Genomic DNA, 26,454 nt, shown 5'->3' with positions numbered 1-26,454 from the left:
GTTTTGATTTTTATTTCCCTGATGATGAGTGATATGGAGCATCTTTTCATGTGCCTGTTAACCATCTGGATGTCTTCCTTGGAAATATGTCTGTTCAGGGGCGCCTGGGTGTCTCAGTGGGTTAAAGTCTCTGCCTTCCACTCAGGTTATGATCTCAGGGCCCTAGGATCAAGCCCCGCTTTGGGCTCTCTGCTTGGCGGGGAGCCTGCTTCCCTGTCTCTCTCTCTGCCTGCCTCTCTGCCTACTTGTGATCTCTGTCAAAGAAAGAAAGATGTCTGTTCATGTCTTCTGCCTATTTCTTGACTGGATTTTTTGGGTTTTGGCTATTGAGTTCTTAATAGACTTTGGATACTAACCCTTATCAGATAAGTCATTTGCAAATATCTTCCCCCATTCCATAGGTTGCCTTTTGTTGGTTGTTTCCTTCACTGTGCAGAAACTTTTTATCTTGATGAGGTCCCATTCGTTCATTTTTGCTTTTGTTTCCCTTGTCTCTGGTGATGTGTCTAGGAAGACGTTGCTACAGCCAAACTCAAAGAGGTTTCTGCCTGTGTTTTTTTCTAGAATCTTGAAGATTTCTTGTCTCACATTTAAATCTTTCATCTATTTTGAAGTTATTTTTGTATATGGTATAAGAAAGTGGTCCAGTTTTGCTCTTTTGCTTGTTGCTGTCCAGTTTTTCCCAACACCATTTGTTGAAGAGACTGTCTTTTATCCATTGTATATTCTTTCCTACTTAGTTGAGGATTATTTGACCACATAGTCGTGGGTCCATTTCTGGGCTCTCTATTCTGTTCCATTGATTTATGTGTCTGTTTTTATGCTGGTACCATACTGTCTTAATGGTTATAGCTTTGTAATAGAGCTTGAAATCTGGAATTGTGATGCCTCCGGTTTTGTTTTTCTTTTTCAGGATGCTATTCAGGGTCTTTTGTGGTTCCATACAAATTTTAGATTGTTTATTCTAGCTCTGTGAAAAATGCTGGTGTTATTTTGATCGGGATTGCATTAAATGTGTAGCTTGCTTTGGGAAGTATAGACATTTTAACAATGTTTGTTCTTCCAGTCCATGAGCATGAAATGCTTTTCCATTTCTTAGTGTCCTCTTCAATTACTTTCTTAAGTGTTTTATAGTTTTCAGAGTACAGATCTTTTACTTCTTTGGTTAGGTTTATTCCTAGTTATCTTACTGTTTTGGTACAATTGCAAATGGGATCAATTCCTTGATTTCTTTTTCTGCTGCTTCCTTATTGGTATATAGAAATACAACAGATTTCTGCACATTGATTTTATATCCTGCAACTTCACTGAATTCATGTATTAGTTCTAGCAACTTTTTGGTGGAGTCTTTGGGTTTTCTACATAGAGTTTCATGTCATCTGGAAAGAGTGAAAGTCTGACTTCTTCCTTGCCCATTTGGATAACTTTTATTTCTTTTTGTTGTCTGATTGCTAAGGCTAAGGTTCCCAGTACTATGTTAAATAGTAATAGTGGAGTGCACATCGAAAGGGAGGCAGTTCTAACAAAAGGTAGCAAGGCCTTGGAAAACTTTCACTGAGGATAGGGCAGAGTTTCTACCTTGAGACTTAGAATTCAGTGGAATGGAATAAGAATGCTAATTTTTATCACCTTCTAGAAAAGTTACTTTTCTTCTTGAAAAAATTCTTTGAGATTATAATTGGTGCTATTTATCCCAGATTTGGGGTTGCCTTATTTGCATGGCATCTTTCAAGTCCATCAATGTCCCATCTCCAAGAAAAATAGCATAAATATCTACCCTGCTGCATGTATAATTCATGCAAAAAAAAAAAAAGAAAAGAAAAATCAAGATTAAAAAAAAATTATCTCTATATCTCCAAGGTAAGAGAGAGAAATAAATCTGACATACCAATAGTTTTCAGTGAATTCACAGAATGAATAGGGTCTGTCATGCCAAGGGTCATGCTAAAGAGTAGGGAAGTCTGCAAATCCCAGAAATCTCTATTGAATTTCAGAACCACGTATCCAATTATGATGAATGACACAACAAAGCTAATTAATCCTGTTAACAAGACCTGTGAAACCAATTCATAACACAGAGTTAGATTCAACATTTAAAGATGGCATGGGTGCATTTACTTATGGAAGAATCAGATCTTAGTTATATATTTTATATGACTACTCTGAAAAATAACTTTAAAAGGTATTCTAGGTTACCTGCCTCAAAGAAACCATCCTTTCCAAACAAAAGAAATTCTATCTTATTGTTACAAGAGCAATTCACTAATCTTTCTCTTTGTTAGTCCAACTTAATAGTTCCCAACATCAAAATGTTCTTAAAATGGAATGCCATTTTTTCCTGCTTCTGTGTGAAATGTTTCCTGGTTTCCTCAGTGTTGATTTACAGGGCTCTAGGCAGAAAGAGAGGTAAAACAAAGGGCAAAAAGCACATTCTGGCTGATTTGGCCCCTTATTAAGTGGTTTCTGGAAGCCTTACTCAACAGACTTTTGTATATATTTCACTAGTCACACTCTCTTTCTGAGGCTATCCAGCTACCACTTGTTGGGAAATAGAATAATTCACACTGGGCCCACTACCACACCAAGCAAAATCTAGTAAGTTTCTGTTATGAGAAAGAGAGAATGCATATCAGATAGGCAAGCAGTGTCTGCCTCAAAACATAAATTAAAAATTAGTTTTAAAAAAGCAAAAGAGGGGCGCCTGGGCGGCTCAGTGGGTTAAAGCCTCTGCTTTCGGCTCGGGTCGTGATCCCAGGGTGCTGGGATCGAGCCCCGCATCGGGCTCTCTGCTCAGCAGGGAGCTTGCTTCCTCCTCTCTCTGCCTGTCTCTCTGCCTACTTGTGATCTCTGTCTGTCAAATAAATAAACAAAATCTTTAAAAAAAATAAAATAAAAAATAAAAAAGCAAAAGAAATAGGACTGCTTGGGTTGCCAAGTTGGTTAAGCATCTGCCTTTGGCTCAGGTCATGATCCCAGGGTCTTGGGATTGAGTCCTGCATTGTGCTCCCTGCTCAGTGGGGAGCCTGCCTCTCCCTCTCTGTCTGCAACTCTCCCTGTTTGTGCTCTCTATCAAATAAATAAATAAAATCTAAAAAAAATAAAAAATAAAAAGAAATAGATTTGGACTTGTTTCTCAATATAATTTTGCACTTTGCATTTACCTTTGTTTCTCATTCTTTCTTCCCTTTATTTATTTAATTTCTATTTTTTTATTAAGCTAGAGAACAATATAAAGACTCCTCAAAAAACTAAAACTAGAAGTATCATAAGATCCTGTAATCTCACTTCTAGGTTTTTTTTTTTTTTTAATTTTTAAATTTATTTATTTTTTTAAATAAACATATAATGTATTTTTATCCCCAGGGGCACAGGTCTGTGAATCGCCAGGTTTACACACTTCACAGCACTCACCATAGCACATACCCTCCCCAATGTCCATAACCCCACTCCCCTCCCCCAAGCCCCCTCCCCCCAGCAACCCTCAGTTTGTTTTGTGAGATTAAGAGTCACTTATGGTTTGTCTCCCTCCCAATCCCATCTTGTTTCATGTATTCTTCTCCTACCCCCTTAACCCCCCATGTTGCATCTCTACTTCCTCATATCAAGGAGATCATATGATAGTTGTCTTTCTCCGACTGACTTATTTCGCTAAGCATGATACCCTCTAGTTCCATCCACGTCGTCGCAAATGGCAAGATTTCATTTCTTTTGATGACTGCATAGTATTCCATTGTGTATATATACCACATCTTCTTTATCCACTCATCTGTTGATGGACATCTAGGTTCTTTCCATAGTTTGGCTATGGTAGACATTGCTGCTATAAACATTCGGGTGCACATGCCCCTTTGGATCACTACGTTTGTATCTTTAGGGTAAATACCCAGTAGTGCAATTGCTGGGTCATAGGGTAGTTCTATTTTCAACACTTCTAGGTATTTTTGTCCAAAGAAAACAAAACACTAATTCAAAAAGATATATGCATCCCTGTTTATAGCAGCATTATTTACAATAGCCAAGATATGAAAGCAACCTAAGTGTCTGTTGATAGATGAATGGATAAAGATATGGCACATATATTTATTTATTTATTTATTTTTAAAAATTTTATTTATTTATTTGACAGAGATCACAAGTAGGCAGAGAGGCAGGCAGAGAGAGAGAGAGAGGAGGAAGCAGGCTCCCTGCTGAGCAGAGAGCCTAATGTGAGGCTTGATCCCAGGACCTGGGATCATGACCTGAGCCGAAGGCAGAGGCTTTAACCCACTGAGCCACCCAGGTACCCCTGGCACATATATTTAAAGGGCTGTGACTCGGCCATAAAAAAAACGAAATTTTGCCACTTGTGACAACATGGATGAACCTAGAGGGTATTGTGCTAAGTGAAATAAGTCAGGATGAAAAAGACAAATACTGTATGATTTCATTCATGGTGAAATCTAAAACAAACAAACAAACAAACAAATAAACAAAAGCCAGAAATAAACTCATAAATACAGAGAACGAACTAAAGGTTGCCAGAAGGGAAAGGGGTGGGGGATGGGCAAAATAGTAGAAGGGGCCTAAGACGTACAAACTTTCAGTTATAAAATAAGTCATGGGGATAAACGTACAGCATGGGAAATATGGCCATTAATATCATAAATCTTTGTATGATGACAAATGGTAACTACACTTATCCTGGTGAGCTTTTCATATGTATATAATTATCAAATCACTAGGATATATACCTGAAGTTGATATAATATTGTATGTCAACTATACTTCAAGAATAAATAAATAAAACAAACAAAATTCTTCCACACATAGGGAACAAAATAATTAATGGTCCAAAGAAAAAGTATAGTAAAAGTTTTAGGTAGGTTCGGGATGATAATGAGAGCATTAAAAATCATGGGGGACCTGGATGGCTCGGTTGGTTAAGCATCCGACTTGATTTCTGCTCAGGTCATGATCTTAGGATTGGGAGAAAGAGCCCCTTGCTGCTCTGCACTGAGCGTGGAGCCTGCTTATGGTTCTCCCGCTGCCCCTCCCCCAGTGCCATGTGTGTAGACTCACAGGTGTGTGTGCACTCCCCCCCCTCTCTAAACAAAACAAAAACAAAAAACACTAAAAATCAAAACATGGTGAAGCTAAAAGAGTAGTTACAGCAAAATTTAAAACCTTAAGTGTATAAAATACAAAAAATAAGAAAACTAAAAATCAGTCAACTAGCCTCTAACTCAAGGTGTTAGAAAAAGTACAGAATAAAACTAAAGAAGATAAAATGTGTTCTTTGAAAGAAAAAGTAAAATCATCTGACAAGCCATGATTAAGAAAAAGAGAAGCCACAAGTAAAACAATGTCAGCAGTGACAACAGGTAAATCTACAGATATATTTGAGATGAAGTCAGATAGGAGATCAGAATCTAGGCTCTGCCATTTATCAGCCTTGTTTGTGACCTCTGAACTGCAATTTGTTTACATACAAAATAGAGATACTTGTTCAGTGCCTCATCACAGTGGTCACTCAGCAAATATTTATTCCTTCTCCCTCCCCCTCACTCCCTTTTAATTAGTGGTTTCACGGAATAAGGAAGATAGAACAATTAAACTGTGAGATTTGTGAATGATTAATCTTCTTTATAGACAAACATATTTTCTGCTAACATAAATAAGCAAGATTGGGGCGCCTGGGTGGCTCAGTGGGTTAAGCCTCTGTCTTTGGCTCAGGTCATGATCTCAGGGTCTCTGCTGGGCAGGGAGTCCGCTTCCCCCTCTCTCTCTGCCCGCCTCTCTCCCTACTTGTAATCTCTCTCTCTCTCTCTCTCTCTGTCAAATAAATAAATAAAGCAAGATTGACCATAATTTTTTTAATTGTGTTCTTACCTGCCAAAACACATTCTTGAGGATATAAAAGTCCACATCCAAAGCAGCCATAAATATAATTATAGGTGCAAAATAACAATAAAGTGAAAAACTTGGTGTTCTTAGAAGAGGGTAGACAATTTGGTACACCTAAAGTAACAAGGACAAATAAGAAATTAGTTGTCTGCCATTTGGTGGTATTAAAAATTAGTGGTAGGTCACTCTGGAAAACAGCATGGAGGTTCCTCAAAATGTTGAAAATAGAACTACCCTATGACCCAGCAATTGCACTACTGGGTATTTACCCTAAAGATACAAACGTAGTGATCCGAAGGGGCATGTGCACCCGGATGTTTATAGCAGCAATGTCTACAATAGCCAAACTATGGAAAGAACCTAGATGTCCATCAACAGATGAGTGGATAAAGAAGATGTGGTATATATACACAATGGAATACTATGCAGCCATCAAAAGAAATGAAATCTTGCCATTTGCGACGACGTGGATGGAACTAGAGGGTATCATGCTTAGCGAAATAAGTCAATCGGAGAAAGACAACTATCATATGATCTCCTTGATATGAGGAAGTGGAGATGCAACATGCGGGGGTTAAGGGGGTAGGAGAAGAATACATGAAACAAGATGGGATTGGGAGGGAGACAAACCATAAGTGACTCTTAATCTCACAAAACAAACTGAGGGTTGCTTGCTGGGGGGAGGGGGGTTGGGGGAGGGGAGTGGGGTTATGGACATTGGGGAGGGTATGTGCTATGGTGAGTGCTGTGAAGTGTGTAAACCTGGCGATTCATAGACCTGTACCCCTGGGGATAAAAATATATGTTTATAAAAAATAAAAAAAAATTAGTGGTAGGTAATTTGAGATATTAGAAATTAATGTGATATCAATCATTGTAAGTTTTAGTATATTCTAATCTGCAACTATCTGCAATTATCTACAAGACCAGTCCTGAGGGTTTTGTAGATTTCTTGATCTGACTGTCCAGAAGAGTTGCAGGTACAGTCCTCTATTCACCAGAGAATTGTGTGAGTTTGGGCTACATAAACATTGTTTGTGATAAGTACTGTAATCAGCATTTTCACAAGTGATACCCCTGCCACTGGTGATCCCTGACATGACTTTAGGTATCCACAGATAAGTATTTTTTTATTTGACTCTTAGATATTTATTCTAATTTGCAGTAAGAAACAGAAAAGAGAAACTTGCACAGGTACTTATGATTTCACAAACATTTGTTTAAGATTTTTCATTTCTCCTTCAGTGAGCTGGGGCACCTGGGAAGCTCAGTTGGTTGAGCATCTGACCTTCGTTTTTGGCTCAGGTTGGGATCTCATGGGTTGTGGGACTAAGCCCCAGGCTGGATCTCTGCTCAGCCAGGAGTCTGCTTAAGATTCTCTCCCACTGCCCTCCTGTCTCCTGCACTCCCTCACACGGTGTGCGCTCTCTCTCTCAAATAAATAAATCAATCTTTAAAGAAAACAATAAAGTCCTTCAGCGAATCAAGTAGAGAAAAATAACACATAGATAATAGCACATAAATACTGTGTATATAAGACATAAATCATGAAGGTTGTACATTTAAAAGTTTTGGGCTCAACTAATACTTTATTCTTCATTACTTAACCTCCCTGTGCCTCAGTTTTGTCATCTGTAAAATGGGATAGAATACCTACTTCCACTGAGTTTCAGTGAAAGTGAATGAATTAACTCAAGAATTAGTAAGAAGTTGAGCATAGCATAACACAGAGAGAAATCGAATCACTATTTTGGATACCTAAAACTAATGTAACATGATGTATCAACCATACTCAAATAAAACACATTTTTAAAATTAAACAGCTCCATTTTTAACTGGAAAAAAGAATAAATAATAAGTTAATAAACTAATAAACACAAAACACTTTAAAGAGAACCGGGCATATAGTAAACACTCAAAAGATGTTAGTAGTAATGCGGGTGTTTCAGAAGAGTAACAGAAGGCTTTTAAAAATCCTAGACAGACACAAGCATCATCTCCATTGAAAAAAAAAATAAAAGTGGAGACAAGTTGCTACTGATCACATGTTATGCATTTGAAATCAAGAGTTAGTAAATTAAGAAAATTTTTCTTGTATCTATCTATATTATATATTATATGACACGTTTTGCATTGAATCTAGCAGTTAGGAAAGAGTAACCATGTTTCATTATGACAATAACAGCTGCCTTTGATAATGTCTCTACATCATCATTATCTGCATTGTGTTGCACACAATGAAGCCTGTGTACGGACATGGGAAAGAAACAAGAGCGAGGCTCCCAAAGCAGAACCCAAGATGCAATCCAATTTTACTCACTTCCATACTAATGTCTTATCTTTTTTTTTTTTAAAGATTTTATTTATTTGACAGACAGAGATCACAAGTAGACAGAGAGGCAGGCAGAGAGAGAGAGGGAAGCAGGCTCCCTGCTGAGCAGAGAGCCCGATGTGGGACTCGATCCCAGGACCCTGAGATCATGACCTGAGCCGAAGGCAGCGGCTTAACCCACTGAGCCACCCAGGCGCCCCTAATGTCTTATCTTAAGGACCTCTAATTTTTTTTTTTTTAAGATTTTATTTATTTATTTGACAGAGAGAAATCACAAGTAAGCAGAGAGGCAGGCAGAGAGAGAGGAGGAAGCAGGCTCCCCGCTGAGCAGAAAGCCCGATGTGGGGCTCGAACCCAGGACCTGGGATCATGACCTGAGCCGAAGGCAGCGGCTTAACCCACTGAGCCACCCAGGCGCCCCAGGACCTCTAATTTATATGTCTTTTATTGTATGGTTTTTCATTTTCAAAATTTATAATACCAGATGAATTTTTTCAGTAGCTGTTCACATTTTTTAAATTTTTATTTTTTTATTTAAGGTGGGTGTGGAGCGCAACCCCAGGGTCTGAACTCACAACCCCGAGATCAAGAGTCAGACACTTACCAACTGAACCACCCAGGAATACCAGCGGTTCCCTTTTTTTTTTTTTTTTTAATTCCATACATTCACAGATGGGGTGAGAGTAGACTTTGATTTTGGTCTCTGTTCTTCACTAACTTATTATTGTACATACATACATAAGGTACATACATACCTTAACAGAACTGTGAGCCAGTTGTCCTATCACAAACCCTGACACTGAAAGAATTATTAAGACAGTGACTTCAGAACTCCTTAAATAGGTCCTCAAAAATCCTGAAGAAATACATGTATGTGTTATTTAGACATAATGTATAGTTTCAAAACATTTAATATCCCCTTTCTCTATTTCATTTTAAACTTCCTGAGTGTCACATCATATAAAAAACAATTGACAGCTCTTACAAATGCTGTCTCTTAAGAAACACATAATGAAGCTTTTCTTACAGGTGAATCTGGAAAATACTGAAGTTCCAACAATCTCCCATTTGCCCACTGACAGGCACATTATGATCACTGTACAAGAGGATCTATGGATCTGATGACGAGAGATTACAAAAAGTCAAACGTCGTATCTACCTGGTATAACTTTTATTAGTAATTACTTATCCTAAACTGCAGCAACATATATTCTATAGTTTTCCTAAAATCCAGAAATACTTTCAACTGAGCTCTAACTAGAGGGAAAACTGCCTTCACCAGACAAGTCACAGGAGACCTGTGTTATTGTCTACGCGCATTTTCTTACCTTGCCACTCTCTCCTCTGTTCAATATTATTCAGCTCATTCTCTCCAGAAGCAATGTATGGACTATAATCCAATCACTTTATGCCTAGGGCAAGATTCATTGGCATTCCAGATTCTGCATTTCCTGTCTTCCAGCTGAATTAGTGCATATTTATTGAATACTTCTTTTGTGTAGGGCTGAAGAAATGTTTCTCCAACTATTTCTGCAATGCCCCTTACTGCTGAGCACTTATCTCTATGTAATCATTAAGGATCTAGAGCTGGTGAGATTCATGGTCACCAGCATCTCCTAGTACCACAGGGGACCAATGTCATCAGTGTGTTTTCAAGGCTCACCCCAGAGGACGTGATTTTACTCTCTGACAAGTAAAATGGAAGACGAGTATTTGCTTCATCATTTCTTTATAGTCTTCCCAATTCCAGAAAGGATTTTAAAGCCCCTGACCTTTTTTCCCCCCAAAGAAAAATGTTTTAAAGAGCACTAGAAACTTTTCCCTCATCACTAGCATTGAACTGGGGGAATAAAGTACCTGTGTTTTTCAGTCTGGTATTTCATCCGTGTGACTATCATTCACCATTCCTACTGAATTCTTTTTTTTTTTTTATATTTTATTTATTTGACACACAGAGAGAGATCACAAGTAGGCAGAGCAGCAGACTCCCTGCTGAGCAGAGAGCCTGATGCGGGGCTGGATCACAGGACCCTGAGATCATGACCTGAGCTGAAGGCAGAGGCTTAACCCACTGAGCCACCCAGGTGCCCCTCCTATTGAATTCTTTTTTTTTTTTTTTTAAGATTTTATTTATTTATTTGACAGAGAGAGATCACAAGTAGGCCAAGAGGCAGGCAGAGAGAGAGAGAGAGAGAGAGAGAGAGGGAGGTAGGCCCCCTGCAGAGCAGAGAGCCTGATGCGGGACTTGATCCAAGGACTCTGAGACCATGACCTGAGCCGAAGGCAGCAGCTTAACCCACTGAGCCACCCAGGTGCCCCTCCTATTGAATTCTTAATGATCATTTAAGAGTCCCTTAATTGTGAAGTCTCTCCTAATTCCCCACTAGGGGTTGGAGTGGGGGGATGTTCCCTGCAGTAAAATCACATCAAAAGCTATAATAAAACGGACAAAACTAATTGCAACAACTGTGCAAATTGTGGAACAAATGTCTGGGTCCTATTTGCCCCCATTGCCCTGTCCTCATCCCAGATACATGTTGGTTAGGTTGGGCCTGGCAGGAGGTAGCCTGAGGCCTTCTAGGCCACCACTGGACAGTTACACCAACCCCATTGCATCATAATTCCTATCTTGCCAGTGAGAGGACTCCTTGAGGTTAAGGAATTGTCTGACTCCCCTTCTGCCTACCACTCTGTTGTGCTCAGCACATGCCCCTGAAGGAAGGAACATAGTATTGATGCTACTGATAATTAAATGAAGCCACCCTGCCAGTGTTCACTCACATCTTACAGTTCCACCAGACTTCTTTTGATGACGTTGTGATGGCTTTCTGCCCTGAGAAAGGTTCAGAGGGCAGAGGAAAGATGAAATTTAGAAACAAGCACTTACCTCCCAAAACAACAATGGAGCACACAAGTGTCAGGAAATGCCCATTTACAACGGTGTAGGTGGCTGAGTGCCCGCAGAGTAAGTCAGGTCTGTTACCTTCTCTTTGTATCCAGAAGGAAGAGTTCATGTTTGGCATTGCTTTTTCAGTCCTAACTTGATGAATTTATATAGGAGTTATTTTCACTACCACAGACTAACCTGTTAGGATACGCAAAAAAAGAAGAAAATGAGCACAGCATCCACATTCTTTCTACCTAAGATGGTACCACACTCGGATCTGAGCACCTTTCTTCTTGTCATGAAGAATACTGATACTTTCTCTTCTACCTCTTGCTCCAAGATCATGTCATAGGAACACCAAGAACACTTCCTCCACACTTCTACATATACTAGAGGAGCAACAGCACTGATTTCTGCACATAATCATTGTATGAGTGGTATGTTTGCCTTCCTCATTGAATAGTGAGTTTCTCAAGGCCCAGGGTTGGATATTATTTTTCCTTAAGGCTGTGCGCACAGTATGTGGCCCATAATACGCTCTCCATAATATTCGATCAACTGAACTTTTTTGGAGCGGTACCTCTTTCTCTATATGTACAAGTCATTCTGGAATTCCTCTTTACTACTTCAGTCCCATGTCCCTTTTCCCCTCTCTTGGGCCCCTCCAAACCCCAAATGGGAAATGAGGTCAAAGTTGAGTCACACCAGATAAGGTTGGGATAGAGAAGTGGGATGAATAACCTAAAAACAAAGGAAAAGGCTAAAATTGTGGTTTTATCATACAATGCCTTTAAGTGAATTAGAAAAAGTTCCCCTTCCCGATGACAGGGCACGTGGCTTGGCATATAAATAATAGGTTTGATTTCAGTCCAAGTACCTACCCTCAGCTGGCGCCCTCGTGCAGAACATAGCCTGCAAAAATCTCGTGGTGGTCCTGAGAAGGACTCATTCGGTTTTATGTTTCCCTGCAGTTAACCTTAACCTAAAAATTCCTAGAGGTTCCTGAAGTATCCCCAATAATCTTTGGTTCTTTGTTTTGTACTTGTTTGGTCTACAAGCCACAATGATCCTGGTGTGAAGAAGAAATGGGCCAGAAATGAGATTCAAAATGCTACATCTTCAAATCACTTCACCTGTCCCTCAAATTGCCCTTCATGTCCTTGGCATCCTCACCTCCTGCCATCCCCACCTGTCATTACAGCATCACGCTCAAATCACGTTCTCCAAACTACCAAGACCAGAGTTACCGTCTTCCAAGGCCAAGCTGGTTCAGAGTTGAAATCAAGATGAAGGCTCTTGAAAATCACAAAGAAAAATGCTCAGCTCTGCTGGCTGTTTGCCAGGGACAGTACTGCCAACTGATATCACATCCAAAGTCATTTCCATGCCTAAGTCCCATTGGTTGCTTGCCAACTTACTTTCACTCTGATTGGCTACATATAACATCCCCACCCCCAACCCAGAAGCAGCTAAGTGATCCAGTTCCAGGGAAGCTTGCATTTCCTAATGCTGGAGCTGTGTCTATACCCACAACTGTTTTAACTGACTTTCTTTGCCTAACATAATAGCTGAAATGGTCATTCACCATGTAGACAGAAGATCCTCTTACATGTTTTTAAATATATATTCTGTTTTTCATTCTCCGGCCCTAATCCTCTTCAACACTACCTGCTCTCCCATCTGACTTTTTCATTCCTCCTTTCCCATTTTCTCTTTTTCTACCTATCTCTCCTTTTTGATGGGTATTTCTCACTTTTGGCCCTTAATTTGAAGAAACAACATTTCTCACTCTTCACAGGAGGACAAACGTATCCCAAATTCTGTGATGTCAAAATTAATATATTTTTGCCTCAAATCTAATCACTAAAACACAGTACAAATTTAAACAAATGAACAGCTAATCAATTTATAGTTTCCTTCCAAGGAGGTTATTTTGTGACAATGAAATTCTTCTCATTCTTGTCATACTAGTATAATACTCTTCCCCAGGGCACCAAGAATAGTACCACAGCAGTGAGATTACAAACTCTATAATCAATCTTCTCCATTACTATATATCAAAGAACGTTTCAATTCAAAGTCCCAATTCATACTTTCAACTGAAGAGTTTTAGTCAACAGCTTTATGTCTGGCCCTGATTGAAGCAACCACCTTTGGTACCCATATACCATTCTCCAAAATTTTTCCTTCAGCATTTTGTTGTCTGGTATGGTTCTTTTAAACCATTCAGCCAATAAAGCCATCTTATTCACAGGCTGTCTCTTGAGATACCCATTCCTTACTCTTTCCCATACTCGCCCTTAACTCTCCTAGTTACCAAGTTCACTACTCTTTCTCCCATTTCATCTTTGTTATCTGAACCTCTGGTCACCTTGAATTCTCTCAACTGCTTTCTTATCATTTTGAGTAATGTCCTTTCACCTTCTATCTAGTTTCTATCCTAGTGTTCCCTCAGATTCACTTGGGTCACCTAGACCCTACAGGAAAGTCTCATGAAGCTTTACATTTCAAAATTCAGATTCTCCATGGCTTTTAGAAAAATCTTCATACCTTGAGAAAAATTGGACAAAATTCATAGTTGGCTCTAGATTACATAGTTCTGCTAGAGATAGAATATAACTAAAATATAGAGATGATCAAATTTCTTTAATTCATAATCTTTCCCATAGAACTCAAAGAAAAGCAATAATAAATCATATATCACCAGTTTTTGGTAGAGCCAGCTGAGTAGACTATGATAACTTTAGGAGCTGAGGGCTGAGAGGCTGCCCAGTATGTTTCCCCCAACTGCATATTCTGAAAATAGACTATATTATCTGGCTGAGACAAGGCTGGTTAGTCATATTTTCTCATCCCCCTATATAATAGTTGGTTCAGAAATGGGCACAGGACTCAGATAGGACCAATCAGATGGTTTCTAAGTTTGATATATACCATTATTGACAGAGAGCTATTCTCTTTGCATTTTGGTTTAGCTATGACAATGATTGCCTCCAGCAGATAGAGGTCATCTTCCTAGATGCACTGAGAAAGCCTATCTCAAGGCTCAGAAGTTCCAGGAGGCACCACCTTAGATATCTCTAAGGTCTTATGACCTCACAATCCCACCTGAGATTCTTATCTTTTCTCAGAATCCATTTCCTAGTTTGAGAACTTTTTGCCATCTAGAAAGGCTAGGCATGAGAAACTATTATTTTTAAACCCAGTGAGTACTGGCTGCATTATATTTCTTTTAAATTTCATTTGAAAACTGAACTGTTCTTTTCAGCTCATCTCTCTTCTCATATTGCCGTAGAAGAAGCCAAGTGGCACTTGACTACTATCTAGGAAAATCCTTAGCATGATCATAAGTTCATTACTTAGACAACAGTGTGATTGAATTTACCACCATCACCTAACAAGGGCCCCTTTTCTCCAGCTTCTACTATCGCTTTCTTCTAACTCCCACTAATCCCTCCGAGAGGCCTTTAAACATTCTGCAGGCTTTCACTGACACTCTCTTCTAGACCCTTTGGGCTTCTGTCTGTCATCCAATCCCAAAAAGGCAATACCACATATTTTAGGGTTTGTTACATCCATTTCTCACTCTAGAGTCCAAAATTGCTATGTTATATATTGCAGCATAACAAACAGACACAAAGCTTTGTAGGTTAAAACAACAACAATCATTTATTTAGCTGAAATCTACAATTTTGACAGGACTCAACAGAGAAGGCTTCTCTTTGCTCCATATAGCACTGGCTGTGGTGGCTTGATTGGAGGATCCACTTCCAAGATGTCTCACTCCTATGGCTGGCAGGTTGGCGGGGACTGCTAGCTGGAGCTCAGACAGGGCTTTGGGTTGGGGCCTCAGTTTCTGTCCACATGGGTCCTTCCATACAGACTGGTTCCCAAGACTGGGCATCTCAAAAGAACTAGCTAGAGACTGAATCCCTTTTTATGATCTATGGAAATCACATAGTATTACTTCCACTATAATCACAGGCCTGCCCAGATTCAAGAGGAGAAAACAGAGACCCTCCTCTCTCTGTGAGGAAGGTCATGATCACATTGTAAGAAGAACATGTGGGGCAGGAGATGTGGCCAACTTGGAGAATATAATGTATCACAGATCAAGTGTCAATATATTGTCAGTCCTTTACAACTCGGGGCATCATGTTAACCTAAATAGCATTCTGCCTGGTTCAGCTCAGTCTGGACAGTTGTTCTCAAAGGCTGGACCATAAACCAGTGGTGATTCATGACAAAAGTTCCAGCATACATGGCAAAATGAGAAAAATATACAAGTCCATAATTAAGCTTAATTTGTTCAATTTAAAGGGCAGAGCCTTACAATGAATCATACCTTTGGTTCTTTTCTGATGTTAAAATGTCTCTTATTAAGTAATAGTGATAGCAGATAGTAGTTGTTTTCTTAGTGATGTCATTTCAATGTCCTCCATTTTTTCACATTTTTTTCCAGTGAAAATACAGAAGTCTTAGAAACCACTGTCTAGAGTTTATCACAGCACTGAATTTAGCCTTTGCTTGACCACTTCTCAAATAATGTGATTTAATTTACTAGTATGCAAACTGAAATTATTCTGTGGGTGTTCAGAAAACATCTAGAGCTACCTGTAACAGTTCAAACTCAAAACACAAGGGTATTTTAACTCTCCTATGAATATAGATATAATATAATGCAATGACAGATCACGAGAAGTATTATTGCTCTCAAAACTCAGATCCTCATATCAATGGAATCTTTGAAGTGAGATCCAGGAATCCCTTAGTAATCACCAGGTTCACATGACTACAAAGTCGTGTGGAATCCAAGGTAAAGGTCAGAAAATAGAAGGATACGGAGAAAATTAGATACATAGTCATGATGCTGTGTGTACATGCGGCTAGTCTACTGGGAGAGTTGGAGTAGAAATGGGGCACTGGCACAAACAAGATATGCAGAGGAGGGTTCAGGAGTCATTTTTAGAAAAGGTGAATAAGTTCTATCAATGAAGGAAGACTAGTGAGCTCCAGGAATAAGGTAGCACCAAAAGAGAATTTATTCAACTGTTATTTATTAACTTACTATCGTATAGACGTTAAGGTATGAAGAAAAATATGACAAAACCCCTACCCTCAAAAGGCTCACAATTCACAAGGGGAGGCAAACGTGAACGATTAAATGGAATATATATGTAGCTATTAGCACTATGGGTGCCCCAAAGGAGGAGGGAACCTAACACTGGGAACAGAGAAGGCCATGGGGTGGAGAGTTACAGACTTCTTTGCCAAGGGTCAGAATTGTGGTGTTTTGTTTTTTTTTTTTTCTTTTTACAGCTTTATGAGGTATACCTGGCATATAAAATTGTAAGCCAGGACTGACTTTTGAGAAGTTTCCGTTGCTGGAGACAAAATGAAGAACAGGAGCTGGTGTTTGGTTCAAGCTGCTATAACAAAAGACCATCAATGGGATACTTTATAAACAACAAACACTTATTTCTTACAGTTCTGGAGGCTGGGAAGTCCAAGATCATGGTGCCAGAAGATGCACTGTCTGGGGAGAGCCCATCTCCTCGACGCATGTCTTTTCACTATAACCTTGCATAGTGCATGGGGCAAGTCAACTGTTTGAAGGTCTCATTCATAAGACAAGACCTTCGAAAAGCCCCATCTCCTAACACCATCACATTAGGCATTAGGTCTTAACATATGAATTTTGGGGGATACAAGCACATTCAGACCATAGAAACTAGTGAAGGTGTTAGAAAAGGAGATTGTTAAAAAAGAAAAGGAACTGGGGTGCCTGGGTGGCTCAGTGGGTTAAGCCTCTGCCTTTGGCTCAGGTCATGGTGTCGGGGTCCTGAGATCAAACCCCACATCCGGCTCTCAGCTCAGCGGGGAGCCTGCTTCCCCCTCTCCCTCTGCCTGCCTCTCTACCTACTTGCGATCTCTCTCTCTCTGTCAAATAAATAAATAAAATCTTTAAAAAAGAAAAAAAGTAAAGGAACCAAGAGCACCTGGGTGGTTCAGTTAGTTAAGCATCTGCTGATGGCTCAGGTCACGATCCCAGCGTCCTGGGATTGAGCCCCACATCAGTCTCCCCGCTGAGTGAAGAGCCTGCTTCTCCCTCTCCTTCTGCCCCTCCCCCAACCTGTGCTTGTGCACACACTCTCTCTCTTTCTCTCTCATAAATAAATAATTAAAAAAAGAAGAAGTAAGTAAAGGAACCATAATGACATAAAGGTGCCAATCAGGGAATTCCAAAAGATAGCATAACTATATACATTAAAAGTTTTAGGAAGTTTGAAGATAAGGACTGAAAGATAAAGGAGAGAGGGGTTTATTTTGTACCAGAATCTCCATAAGTACCGCAGTCTCACCTAGGAATCTCTGAAGTGAGATTCAGGAATCCACCCTAATTACTGGGACCACATGCCTGGGAAGTCGTATCATACTCAAGAGTAAGGCTCAGAAAACAGAGAGTTAGAGCAGAAATAGTAAAAATGGCAACTAGCCTTGTCCCAAATTGCTGTAGTGCTTAAAGGTAATGGACTTCTCACAGCAGGAGAAGGACGGAGCAAACACAGAACCACCTCCTTCTTCATCAGGCTCCCAAAACACCGCTGGGCCTACCAGAGGGGAGTGACAGTTACTGCCCTGTTCTTTTGTTTAAGGCAACTGAAACTCAAGTGCTCATGCATAAAAATGATCTCAAAACTTAAAAATCTGTGACACAAATTTAAAAGTGTTACCAAAAAATCATGGTTGAGAAAGTGTCAACCAACAAGGAATTACAAAATTCCTTATTTCTTTTCTTTCCCCTCTATAAGGAAAAACCAGCTTTCAGGGAAGGACAAAAAAGAAAGTCATAAGGACAACAAATAAATGTGGGTTTTTTTTCTTAAACATGTTATTTCTAGAAAAGTTTTCCACAAAATCAGAATAATGGGAGGTTCAGGGGCTTTCAGATATACTAGGGAAAAAAAGACATTCCAAATCACTAACATGAAACCAGCAGTGATATTTAAAACCTAAAAAATATAAAACAGAACAGAAAGAAAGATACCATGGAGTCCTGCTAAAATTTCTATATCGCCAAACCTACAGATTAGGGTAAATCTAAATATGAGTGTGTGTGTGTGTGTGTGTGTGTGTGTGTGGAGAGAGAGAGAGAGAGAGAGAGAGAGAGAGAGAGACCAAGGAGGTGGAAGTTAAAGATAAAGAAACGAGGTTTCACTAACAGACTAAATGCCACCTCACAGGTAAATTTTAATTTGGATGTGAAAAGTAATAGCTTATTATTTCATTGCTCTAGAATGGCGTTCTATAGTTTCCTTTTGAGAAAGGAAGAACGAATTTTTCCTAACTAATACATCTTTTTAAAAAAAATATAATTCCTCAGTTGAATGGAAATGTCCTGCCTCAGTTACACAGAAAATTGTCAGGTTCTCTGTGCAGACGGGAGGGCTTGCGGAGAGCCTTGGTGAGTGATTTGCACCTGCGTGCTCTCTGGAAAGAGCATGTGGGACTCACACGGTCCTGCACTGGCGGCAGAGGCAAGGCCAGAGTGTCTGGATGTAAGCATGCTGAATAGGGTAAAATTTTAAAAAGGGTGATTTAATTTCATACTTAAACCTTTTTATAAAACCCCACATTGATTTTCTTAACTTCAGTTGGTGTATTAAGTTTGCTTTTTATAAATACTAGAAGGAAGTGTGGTCTTTCATAAAATACATGTTCAGTAGAAGGTATGATCTTGACTTCTTTTCTGACCATGGCTTAGGCTACAGATTTGCCACTTTTCACATGACCTGAAAGGAAGCAGATTTTAAAATTACACTCAATTAGCTTGTTTTATAAAATAAAAATGAAGCCATTTTTAAAAATAATTGGCATGAAATAAATGAGTATGCCCCAGCCTGAATCAGTCATTAATTAAGCCTTGGTGTTATGTCAAGTCAAGAATTTTCCCCTACCCATCTCTCTCTCTCTTTTTTTTTTATATTTAAAGCTATGAGGTCACATTTCCCATAGAGCCGGTATTATTCTTCCTAATTCTGCTATGAATAGAATAACTTTGAATAAAGTGCTTGCCCTCTCTGGTCTTCACTTTCTTCACTGTAAACTGAGGGGGTCATTTCAGAGGTTCCATCAAGACCTAACACTTCTATAACATGAAAGTGTAAGATACTGGGTGCTTGGAGGGCATGTAGGAGACGTGGCGGGAGAGGTAATCTTCCTGGAAGATGGGAAGGGAAGCAGGGAGAGGTTATGGGCCAGGCTAACGGCAGTGGTGGAACAGAGGGAGACAGTGGGAACCAAACAGTACCATCAGTAATTCAAGCCTTAGTCATCTCCCTCCTGGATTATGTTGGTCTCACTCTCTCTAATCTCTTCTTCAGCCATTTTATAAGGAAAGCCATAGTATTCTCCCCTACTAAATTCCTCTTCTCTGCTACCCAAAGCTTTTAATGGCAACCCTCTGCCCTGGAAATAAAGACCAAACTTCCAAGCTTATAATTCAGTACTTTTAATGAAGTGAGCACCAGTTAACTTTCCAACTTTGTTTTCTACTGCCACTCACAGACTCAAACACAATCAGCCAAATGGATCTTGGCCACTTCTCTATTCCCGTGTTTGAACGTTTCATCATCATACTGGGCTTTCATTCTAGAATTCCCTTCATGTTCCACACTTGCTACCCATCCGTTCAGGCAATTCCTCTTCTTTCATGATGCTTCCTCTTCATACTTAGGCATCTTTGAACATACACATCACTGAGTTTAACTTTTCAGGTATGCACGCTCACTCACAAACTGGGTGGTGGGCTGCTTACAGACAAGGACAGTGTAAAGCCTCTGTCTCCCTTCAGGGGACTAGGCATGGGCTATGCATAAGCTCTACAGATACTGGGTAAAGACGGCAAGGGATATTCTGCCAGAAGATCTAGATTTGATTGTCTTAACCTTTAAAAAACCATAGCGCCTTTTGATAAAAAAAATCTTAGGTACTGAGTGTTCACATTCAAAAGAAGGAGTTCACATCCTATATAAAAAATAACTTAAAATGGACCATAGAGCTAAAAGAAAAGAGCTAAAACTACAAAATTCTTACAAAGAAAACATAGGAGTAAATCTTGGTGACCTTGGATAAAGCGATGTTTCTTAGACACGACACACACAAGCAACAAAAGGAAAAACGGATAAATTGGACTTCAAACTTAAAGCCTTTTCTGTCTCAAAGAACACAAGAAAATGAAAAGATAATCCACAGAATGGGAGAAAATCTTTGCAAAGCATATATCTGATAAGGGACTTGACTCCACAAAATACATAAAGAACTCTTACAAATCAACAATAAAAAGACATCCCAGCTTGAAAATGGACAAAGGATTCAAATAGATACCTCTCCACAGAAAGTATACAAATGGCCAGTAAACACATAAAAAGATGCTTAACATCATCCATAATTAAGGAAATACAAATTAGAACTACATTAAGGTATCACTTTACACCCACTGGGATGGCTAAATTTTTTTAAAAGGACAATAACAAATGTTGATGATGATGTGGAGAAAATGGAATCTTCGCATATACTGCCTATTGGCAACATTCAGCAGTTCCTCAAATGATTAGGCACAGCCTGGCAATTCTCCCAGGAGAAATGAAAACCAGCAGTCACACAAATTTGTACAGTAAAGTTCACAACATTGTTATTTATAATAGCCAAAAGCATGGAAACTCAAATATCCACCAACTAATGCACGGATAAATCTGAATCCATACAACAGAATATTATTCAGGAAAAAAAAGGAACACTGAAACATGTTCCAACATGGAGGAACCTTGACAACAATAAGCTAAATGAAAGAATCCAGACACAGAATGCCACAGATTGTATGATTTGTGAAAATGTCCAGAACAGGAAAAACTACAGAAATAAGGATGATTAGTGGTTGCTGGAGGCTCGTAGGAGGTGGGAGGTGATTGCCAATAGTGATAAAATGTTCTGAGATTAGATGGTGGTGATGATTATATAACTCTGTGAATACACTGAAAACTGCTGACTTGTACATTCTTAAATGGTGAATTTTATAATCTAAGAATTATATCCCAATAAGCCTGATATTTTAAAAATTCTTAGGTATGCCTGCCACCAAGATTCTGATAGTGCACCCTCCCCAGGGACAGAAGAGTTTTCCCCCAACAGGCTTTACAAAATACAGTTATAAAACTGAAAGTGCTTTTTCAAATTCTGCCACTCTATCTCCTAGGAGGACACGCCTCCTTAGTTGAAATCAAAGGCACTGTAAATTATGTAAAATTAAACAATGACTAATGGTGACAATAGTAAGATTAGTATTAGACATTCTCTGTAAAAATAATTCAGTTATTATTTTTAGTTATTCTTAATACTGAAACTAATAACAAACCCAGAGAGTTCATACTTATATATGTGCTGGTAAAAGGTTAATGGCTATTTAATGAAGATTGTTAAAATCAGAGTATCTCAGAAATAACAATACTGAACCTCATATTCATCTTTTCTGACATTCAAACCATCTTCATCCAAAACTTACGCGGTGTTGCCATTTTTGTGAAGATAGGAGTCACAATATCTTCCAATTGTTGTTTCTGTTCAAAAATCTCGTTAATGGAAGCTTCCAGGTTGGTTTCCAACCACTCATTTTTTACACGGCATGCAGTGAGGATGGTATTCTAGAGACAGAAACAAAGAGTTTATTTTCTACTTGTTTGTTGGAAAATAAAGCTCTGTAGTATCTCTAAACTAGCACTGTGCAACACAATTTTTTAGAATGATGGAAACGTGCTATCTGCATTGTCCAAACCAGTCACCATTTGACATTTATAGCCACTGAGTACTAGAAAATGGGCTAGTCTGACCGAGGAACTGGATTTTTAATTTGATTTAATTTTAATTAATTCTAACTTAAAACAGCTACATGTGGCTAGTAGTTGCTATGTTGGACACACAGCTCTAACATCAGTGGAATGTCGTATATAATAAAACTCATAATCTAGAGTCATGAAGTCTTGGGCCAGTGAATATCCTCTCCCTAATTCTTTAGTTTCAGTGGGCCCTGTGAGAAGAGAAGTGTTTGCAAAGGTTGGAGAAGAACAGATAGATTGTATGACCCAAAGGCAACTAAACAGACAATGCTCTTTTATTCCCTCTCAGATGGTTCAGAGGAGAGGAAGTGCAAGAAATTCCAGAAGAGCTCCACCTCACTGAAAACGGCTCAGTTTGCACTGCAAAGCTAACTCTGCCCATGCACAGCAAACTGAGGGCGTCTGCTTTAAGATGTTTACTTGGAGGCCCCTGGATGGCTCAGTCAGTTAAGCGTCTGCCTTCAGCTCAGGTCATGATCCCAGGGTCTTGGGATTGAGCCCCGCATCAGGCTCCTTGCTCGGCAGGTAGTCTCTTTCTCCCTCTCCTTCTCCCTCTGCCCGCCACTCTGCCAACTTGTGATCTCTGTCTGTCAAATAAATAAATAAATAAATAAATAAAGTCTTAAAAAAATAAGATGTTTACTTGTTCTATGCTTAGTAATAAGAAAGAGAAATGAATGCTTTATTGTATGGCCTGTCCATATGATTAAATAAGCAGTACTGTATGCAGACATAGGTAGAATCAAGTGGATTTGAAAAGATGTTCATAATACATTATTAAAAGAAAGAAAAGCAAATTAAGGAATTATATGTAGTTTAAAAAAAGAATAAAATGTATAGTGTAATCCCACTTATATAAAAACAAAACCTTATAAAACGTATGTACGTTTATGTGTGCGTACATATGTTTATAGAAGTGATGGGACAAGTATGGTGAAATTAACACAAGCTTATTATCAGAACCACAGGGTAAGGTAGTAAGACTGGAAATGGAAGAAAGAAAGTTAAGTTTACTTTAGGCATTTCAATTTTATTCTAATTATTCCTACATGTACACAGTGTTTTCTAGTTCAAATAACCAAATATTTAAAAATTGGAATTAAAAAAGCTTTTATAGTAACTTGTAAGACAAGGTACTGTCTGTGGCAGGAAATTTTTGTTTCCCATATCCAATAGCTGGGAATTAGAATCCAATAGATTCTAATAGAATTTTGCCTATATTTTGTTGGTCTCAAAAGAGATTTTTTGTAAAGTGTTTTACAACCACAAGTAAAATGTGTAACTTCTCATGTTCTCAGAGGTGGGGATGTATTACATTTTGAGCAATAGGTAATTCCTGTTCATCAGAATTTTAAGTTACAAGGAATTCACAGAACATCTTGCACAGAAATGCAAGACATAATTTATTTTTATAAAGACTTATTTATTTGAGAGAGAGAGTGCATGCCCAAGCAGGGGGAGGGGTATACAAAGAGAGAGAGAGAATCTCAAGCAGACTCCCCACTAAGTGAGGAGCCCTATGTGGGACTCCATTCCATCACCCTGAGATCACAACCAGAGCTGAAATCAAGTCATCCAACCAAGTGAGCCACCCAGGCATCCCGAGAGAGAGAATTTAAAACCAAAACACATTTCTGGTACCTGGAGCACATTTTCTTATTTTAGTGTATATCCAAAGCAATAAACTACTCTATATGCAGAACTTAGTATATGGTAAATTTGGGAAGTTGGCTTGACAATTAGCTCTCCTTATATTTGTGTATCTTTTTTTTTACCATTATGTAAACTTTGAATATGCAATATATGTATACAAAGAAACTAAAATATGATAAATATGTAAGTTTTAAAGCAAAACTTAATGAAATGAATATCAGTAGACCCCACTAATCAACAGAATAACCAGAACATTGCCAGAATAATGCTATTTCTGTGCCCTGCCTGTAATTCATCTCCCAATCCTCCTCCAAGAGATAATGACAACCTGTGCTTATAACTTCGCTTTCTTTTTTAATAGTTTTACTCTATACGTAGGTATCCCTAAACAATACAGTTTTATTTTGCTTGGTCTTGAAGTTTATGAAAATCTCTGTAGTCTTTCCTGATTTTTTTTTTCCACTCAACAATACATTTAAAAAGTGTATTCAAGTTCAGGTGCCTGGCTGACTCAGTTAAGCACGTGTCTCTTGATTTTGACTCAGGTCATGATCTCAGGATGGTGATCTCAGGGTTGTAAGATTGAGCCTTGCATCAGGATCCCCACTCACCATGCAGAGTCTGCCTAAGACTCTGTCTTCCTGTCCCTCTGCCCCGCCCCCTCCCCCCTTGCTCATGCATGCTCATGTTTTCTCTCTCAAAAAATAAATAAATTTATTTTTTGAAAAAGTATCATGCTATTGATTGTGATACTTAGTACATACATCACTATGTCACTCCTTAATACTATTTCATTTAATTTTTATCAGTCTATTTCTTACTAGTAGTTTACTAAGGAAGGAGTAAGGGAAAGAAGGAGGGAGGGAAGAAGAGTAGGAGGAAAGTTGGAAGGGAGGGACAAGATAGCAGTAAGGACCACCACCTACCTCTAGAGCATTAGTATAGAAATTAAAGAGGGAAAGCAAAAATCTCAAAAGACTTCAGAATGAACAATAATCATAATGCAATACCTTGTCATCCTTAAAGAGCTTCCCTGGTCCCTTTTCTGTGTCTGTAACAGCTCCAGAGACCTTTGCAATATATTTTTTCAGAGCCAGCCTTGCCTCTAAAGGAATAGGACAATAAAATGCACAATAGTAAGACAAAGACTAAAAAATACGGTCAATTATTTACAAGGTACTATTATATACCCGGAGTTTATAAAGACTATGCAATAGAATGGGCACCTGGGTGGCTCAGTTGGTTAAGTGTCTGCCTTCAGCTCAGGTCATGATCTTGGGGTCCCGTGATTGAGCCCCATGTTTGGTCCCCTGCTCAGTGAGGAATCTGCTTCTTCCCCTACATCTGCCCCTTCCCCCTGGCTCATTCTCTCTCTCTTGCTTGCTCTCTCTCTCTCTCAAGTAAAGTAAAAAATTTTTTAAAAATGTGTGTAGGATATTTGTTAAGGTTGTTTCATTGAATTTCAAGATAGATAATACTTAACTAGCATAACACTTTGGGACATTCATTGTGTTCCTAAAATGATGCTAAAATTTTGAAGACAAATAAATATAAAATGTGACACCTAATCCTAAAGAGACCATATTTCATTAAAAAATCTACTCTAGAGAAAGGAACAAAAATTCATTTCCAATAAATAAGCTCTCACTTGCTTTTACCCTTTGTGGTCCTTCAAAATAAACTCAAAAATAGTTTTTCTCTTTTTAAAATATTTATTTATTTAAGTAATCTCTACACCCAACATGAGGCTCAAACCCATGACCCTGAGATCAAGAGTGGCATGCTCCTCCAACTGAGCCAGCCAGGCACCCAGATTTTCTCTTTCTTTCTTTCTCTTTCTTTCTTTCCTTCTTTCAAGTGTTTAAAATAATTCCATTCACTATAGCACCCACAGTAAAGTCATCACAAAATCTGCAAAACCTGTTTGAATAAAATTACACCTTGAGAAAAATAAAAGACTCAAATAAATGGAAAGTTTTACCACATTCCTAGATGGAACAACTGAATATTGCAAATTGTAGATAAGCCCCAAATTAATTTGAAGCTTGGTGTATTTACCTTCTGTGGCTGCTATAACAAATGGCCACAGATTTTGATGGCTTACAACAACACAAATTTATTCTCTCACAGTTCTGGAATCCAGAAGTTTAAAATTGGTATCAGTGGGCTAAAGTGAAGGTGTTGGGCTGATTCCTTTTGAGGGACCTAAGAGGAAGACCCATTTTCTTGCCCTAGTGGTAGCTTGTATCCATGACTGGTGGCTCTTTCCTCCATCTTCAAAGTACATTAGGTCTCACCTTGATAATCCAGAATAATCTCCCCATGCTTGACTGAAGGATCTACAAAATCCATTTTGCCATGTGAAATAACATTCACAGTTTCCAGGTATAAGCACCTAGATATGTTTGTAGCCATTTTTCAGCTCATCACAGCCTGCCCTAAAATTCACATCTATCCCACACGCAAAATACATTTACCTCATCCCAACATCCCCAAATCTCAACACATTACAACATCAACCCAATGTCCAAATGCTCATCTAAAATATCAACTCAGAAGTCTTAAATCTCATTGTCTAAATCATCTAAACAAGCTATGGGTGAAACTTTGGTGTGATCCATCATCCTGGAGTAAAATTCCTCTCTACCTACAGACTTGTGAAACTAGAAATCAAGTTCTCTACTCCCAAAACACAATGGTGGGACAGACGCAGTGTAAGAGGTGTAGACACTGCCATTCAGAAAGGGAAGAAGTAGAAGGAAAACAGGAGTCACTAGGCCCAAGCAATTTTGGAATCCCACAGGGCA

The 26,454-nt window shown here is 38.8% G+C and overlaps 2 protein-coding genes across 6 annotated transcripts in view; both read right to left on the bottom strand.

Annotated features, from left to right (window-relative positions):
- SLC9C2 (solute carrier family 9 member C2 (putative)) overlaps positions 1–12,451 on the bottom strand; it is a 111,533-nt gene extending 99,082 nt beyond the window's left edge. For 3 of the 4 annotated variants that reach the window (XM_047704986.1, XM_047704989.1, XM_047704988.1), the window contains exons 1-5: positions 12,292–12,451; positions 11,103–11,300; positions 8,971–9,071; positions 5,869–5,997; positions 1,889–2,054 (exon numbers count right to left, since the gene is read on the bottom strand). In XM_047704986.1, the coding sequence (XP_047560942.1) occupies positions 1,889–2,054; positions 5,869–5,997; positions 8,971–9,071; positions 11,103–11,238 (532 nt within the window). In that variant the 5' untranslated portion in view covers positions 11,239–11,300; positions 12,292–12,451. The remainder of the gene's footprint in view (positions 1–1,888; positions 2,055–5,868; positions 5,998–8,970; positions 9,072–11,102; positions 11,301–12,291) is intronic. The other variant, XM_047704987.1, reaches the window with a different exon arrangement.
- A 2,303-nt stretch (positions 12,452–14,754) lies between these two features.
- Positions 14,755–26,454, bottom strand: part of ANKRD45 (ankyrin repeat domain 45) — a 50,992-nt gene continuing 39,292 nt past the window's right edge. The window contains exons 4-6 of one of the 2 annotated variants that reach the window (XM_047705570.1): positions 24,658–24,752; positions 21,664–21,802; positions 14,755–15,046 (exon numbers count right to left, since the gene is read on the bottom strand). In XM_047705570.1, coding sequence (XP_047561526.1) covers positions 15,021–15,046; positions 21,664–21,802; positions 24,658–24,752 — 260 coding nt within the window. In that variant the 3' untranslated portion in view covers positions 14,755–15,020. Of the gene's footprint in view, positions 15,047–18,471; positions 18,896–21,663; positions 21,803–24,657; positions 24,753–26,454 lie in introns of those variants that run through there. The other variant, XM_047705569.1, reaches the window with a different exon arrangement.

The sequence above is a fragment of the Lutra lutra genome, chromosome 15, assembly GCF_902655055.1.
Source record: "Lutra lutra chromosome 15, mLutLut1.2, whole genome shotgun sequence".
Lineage (NCBI taxonomy): Eukaryota > Metazoa > Chordata > Mammalia > Carnivora > Mustelidae > Lutra > Lutra lutra.
Note: the sequence above shows the minus strand (reverse complement) of the source record. Positions and strands in the feature narration are given on the sequence as shown.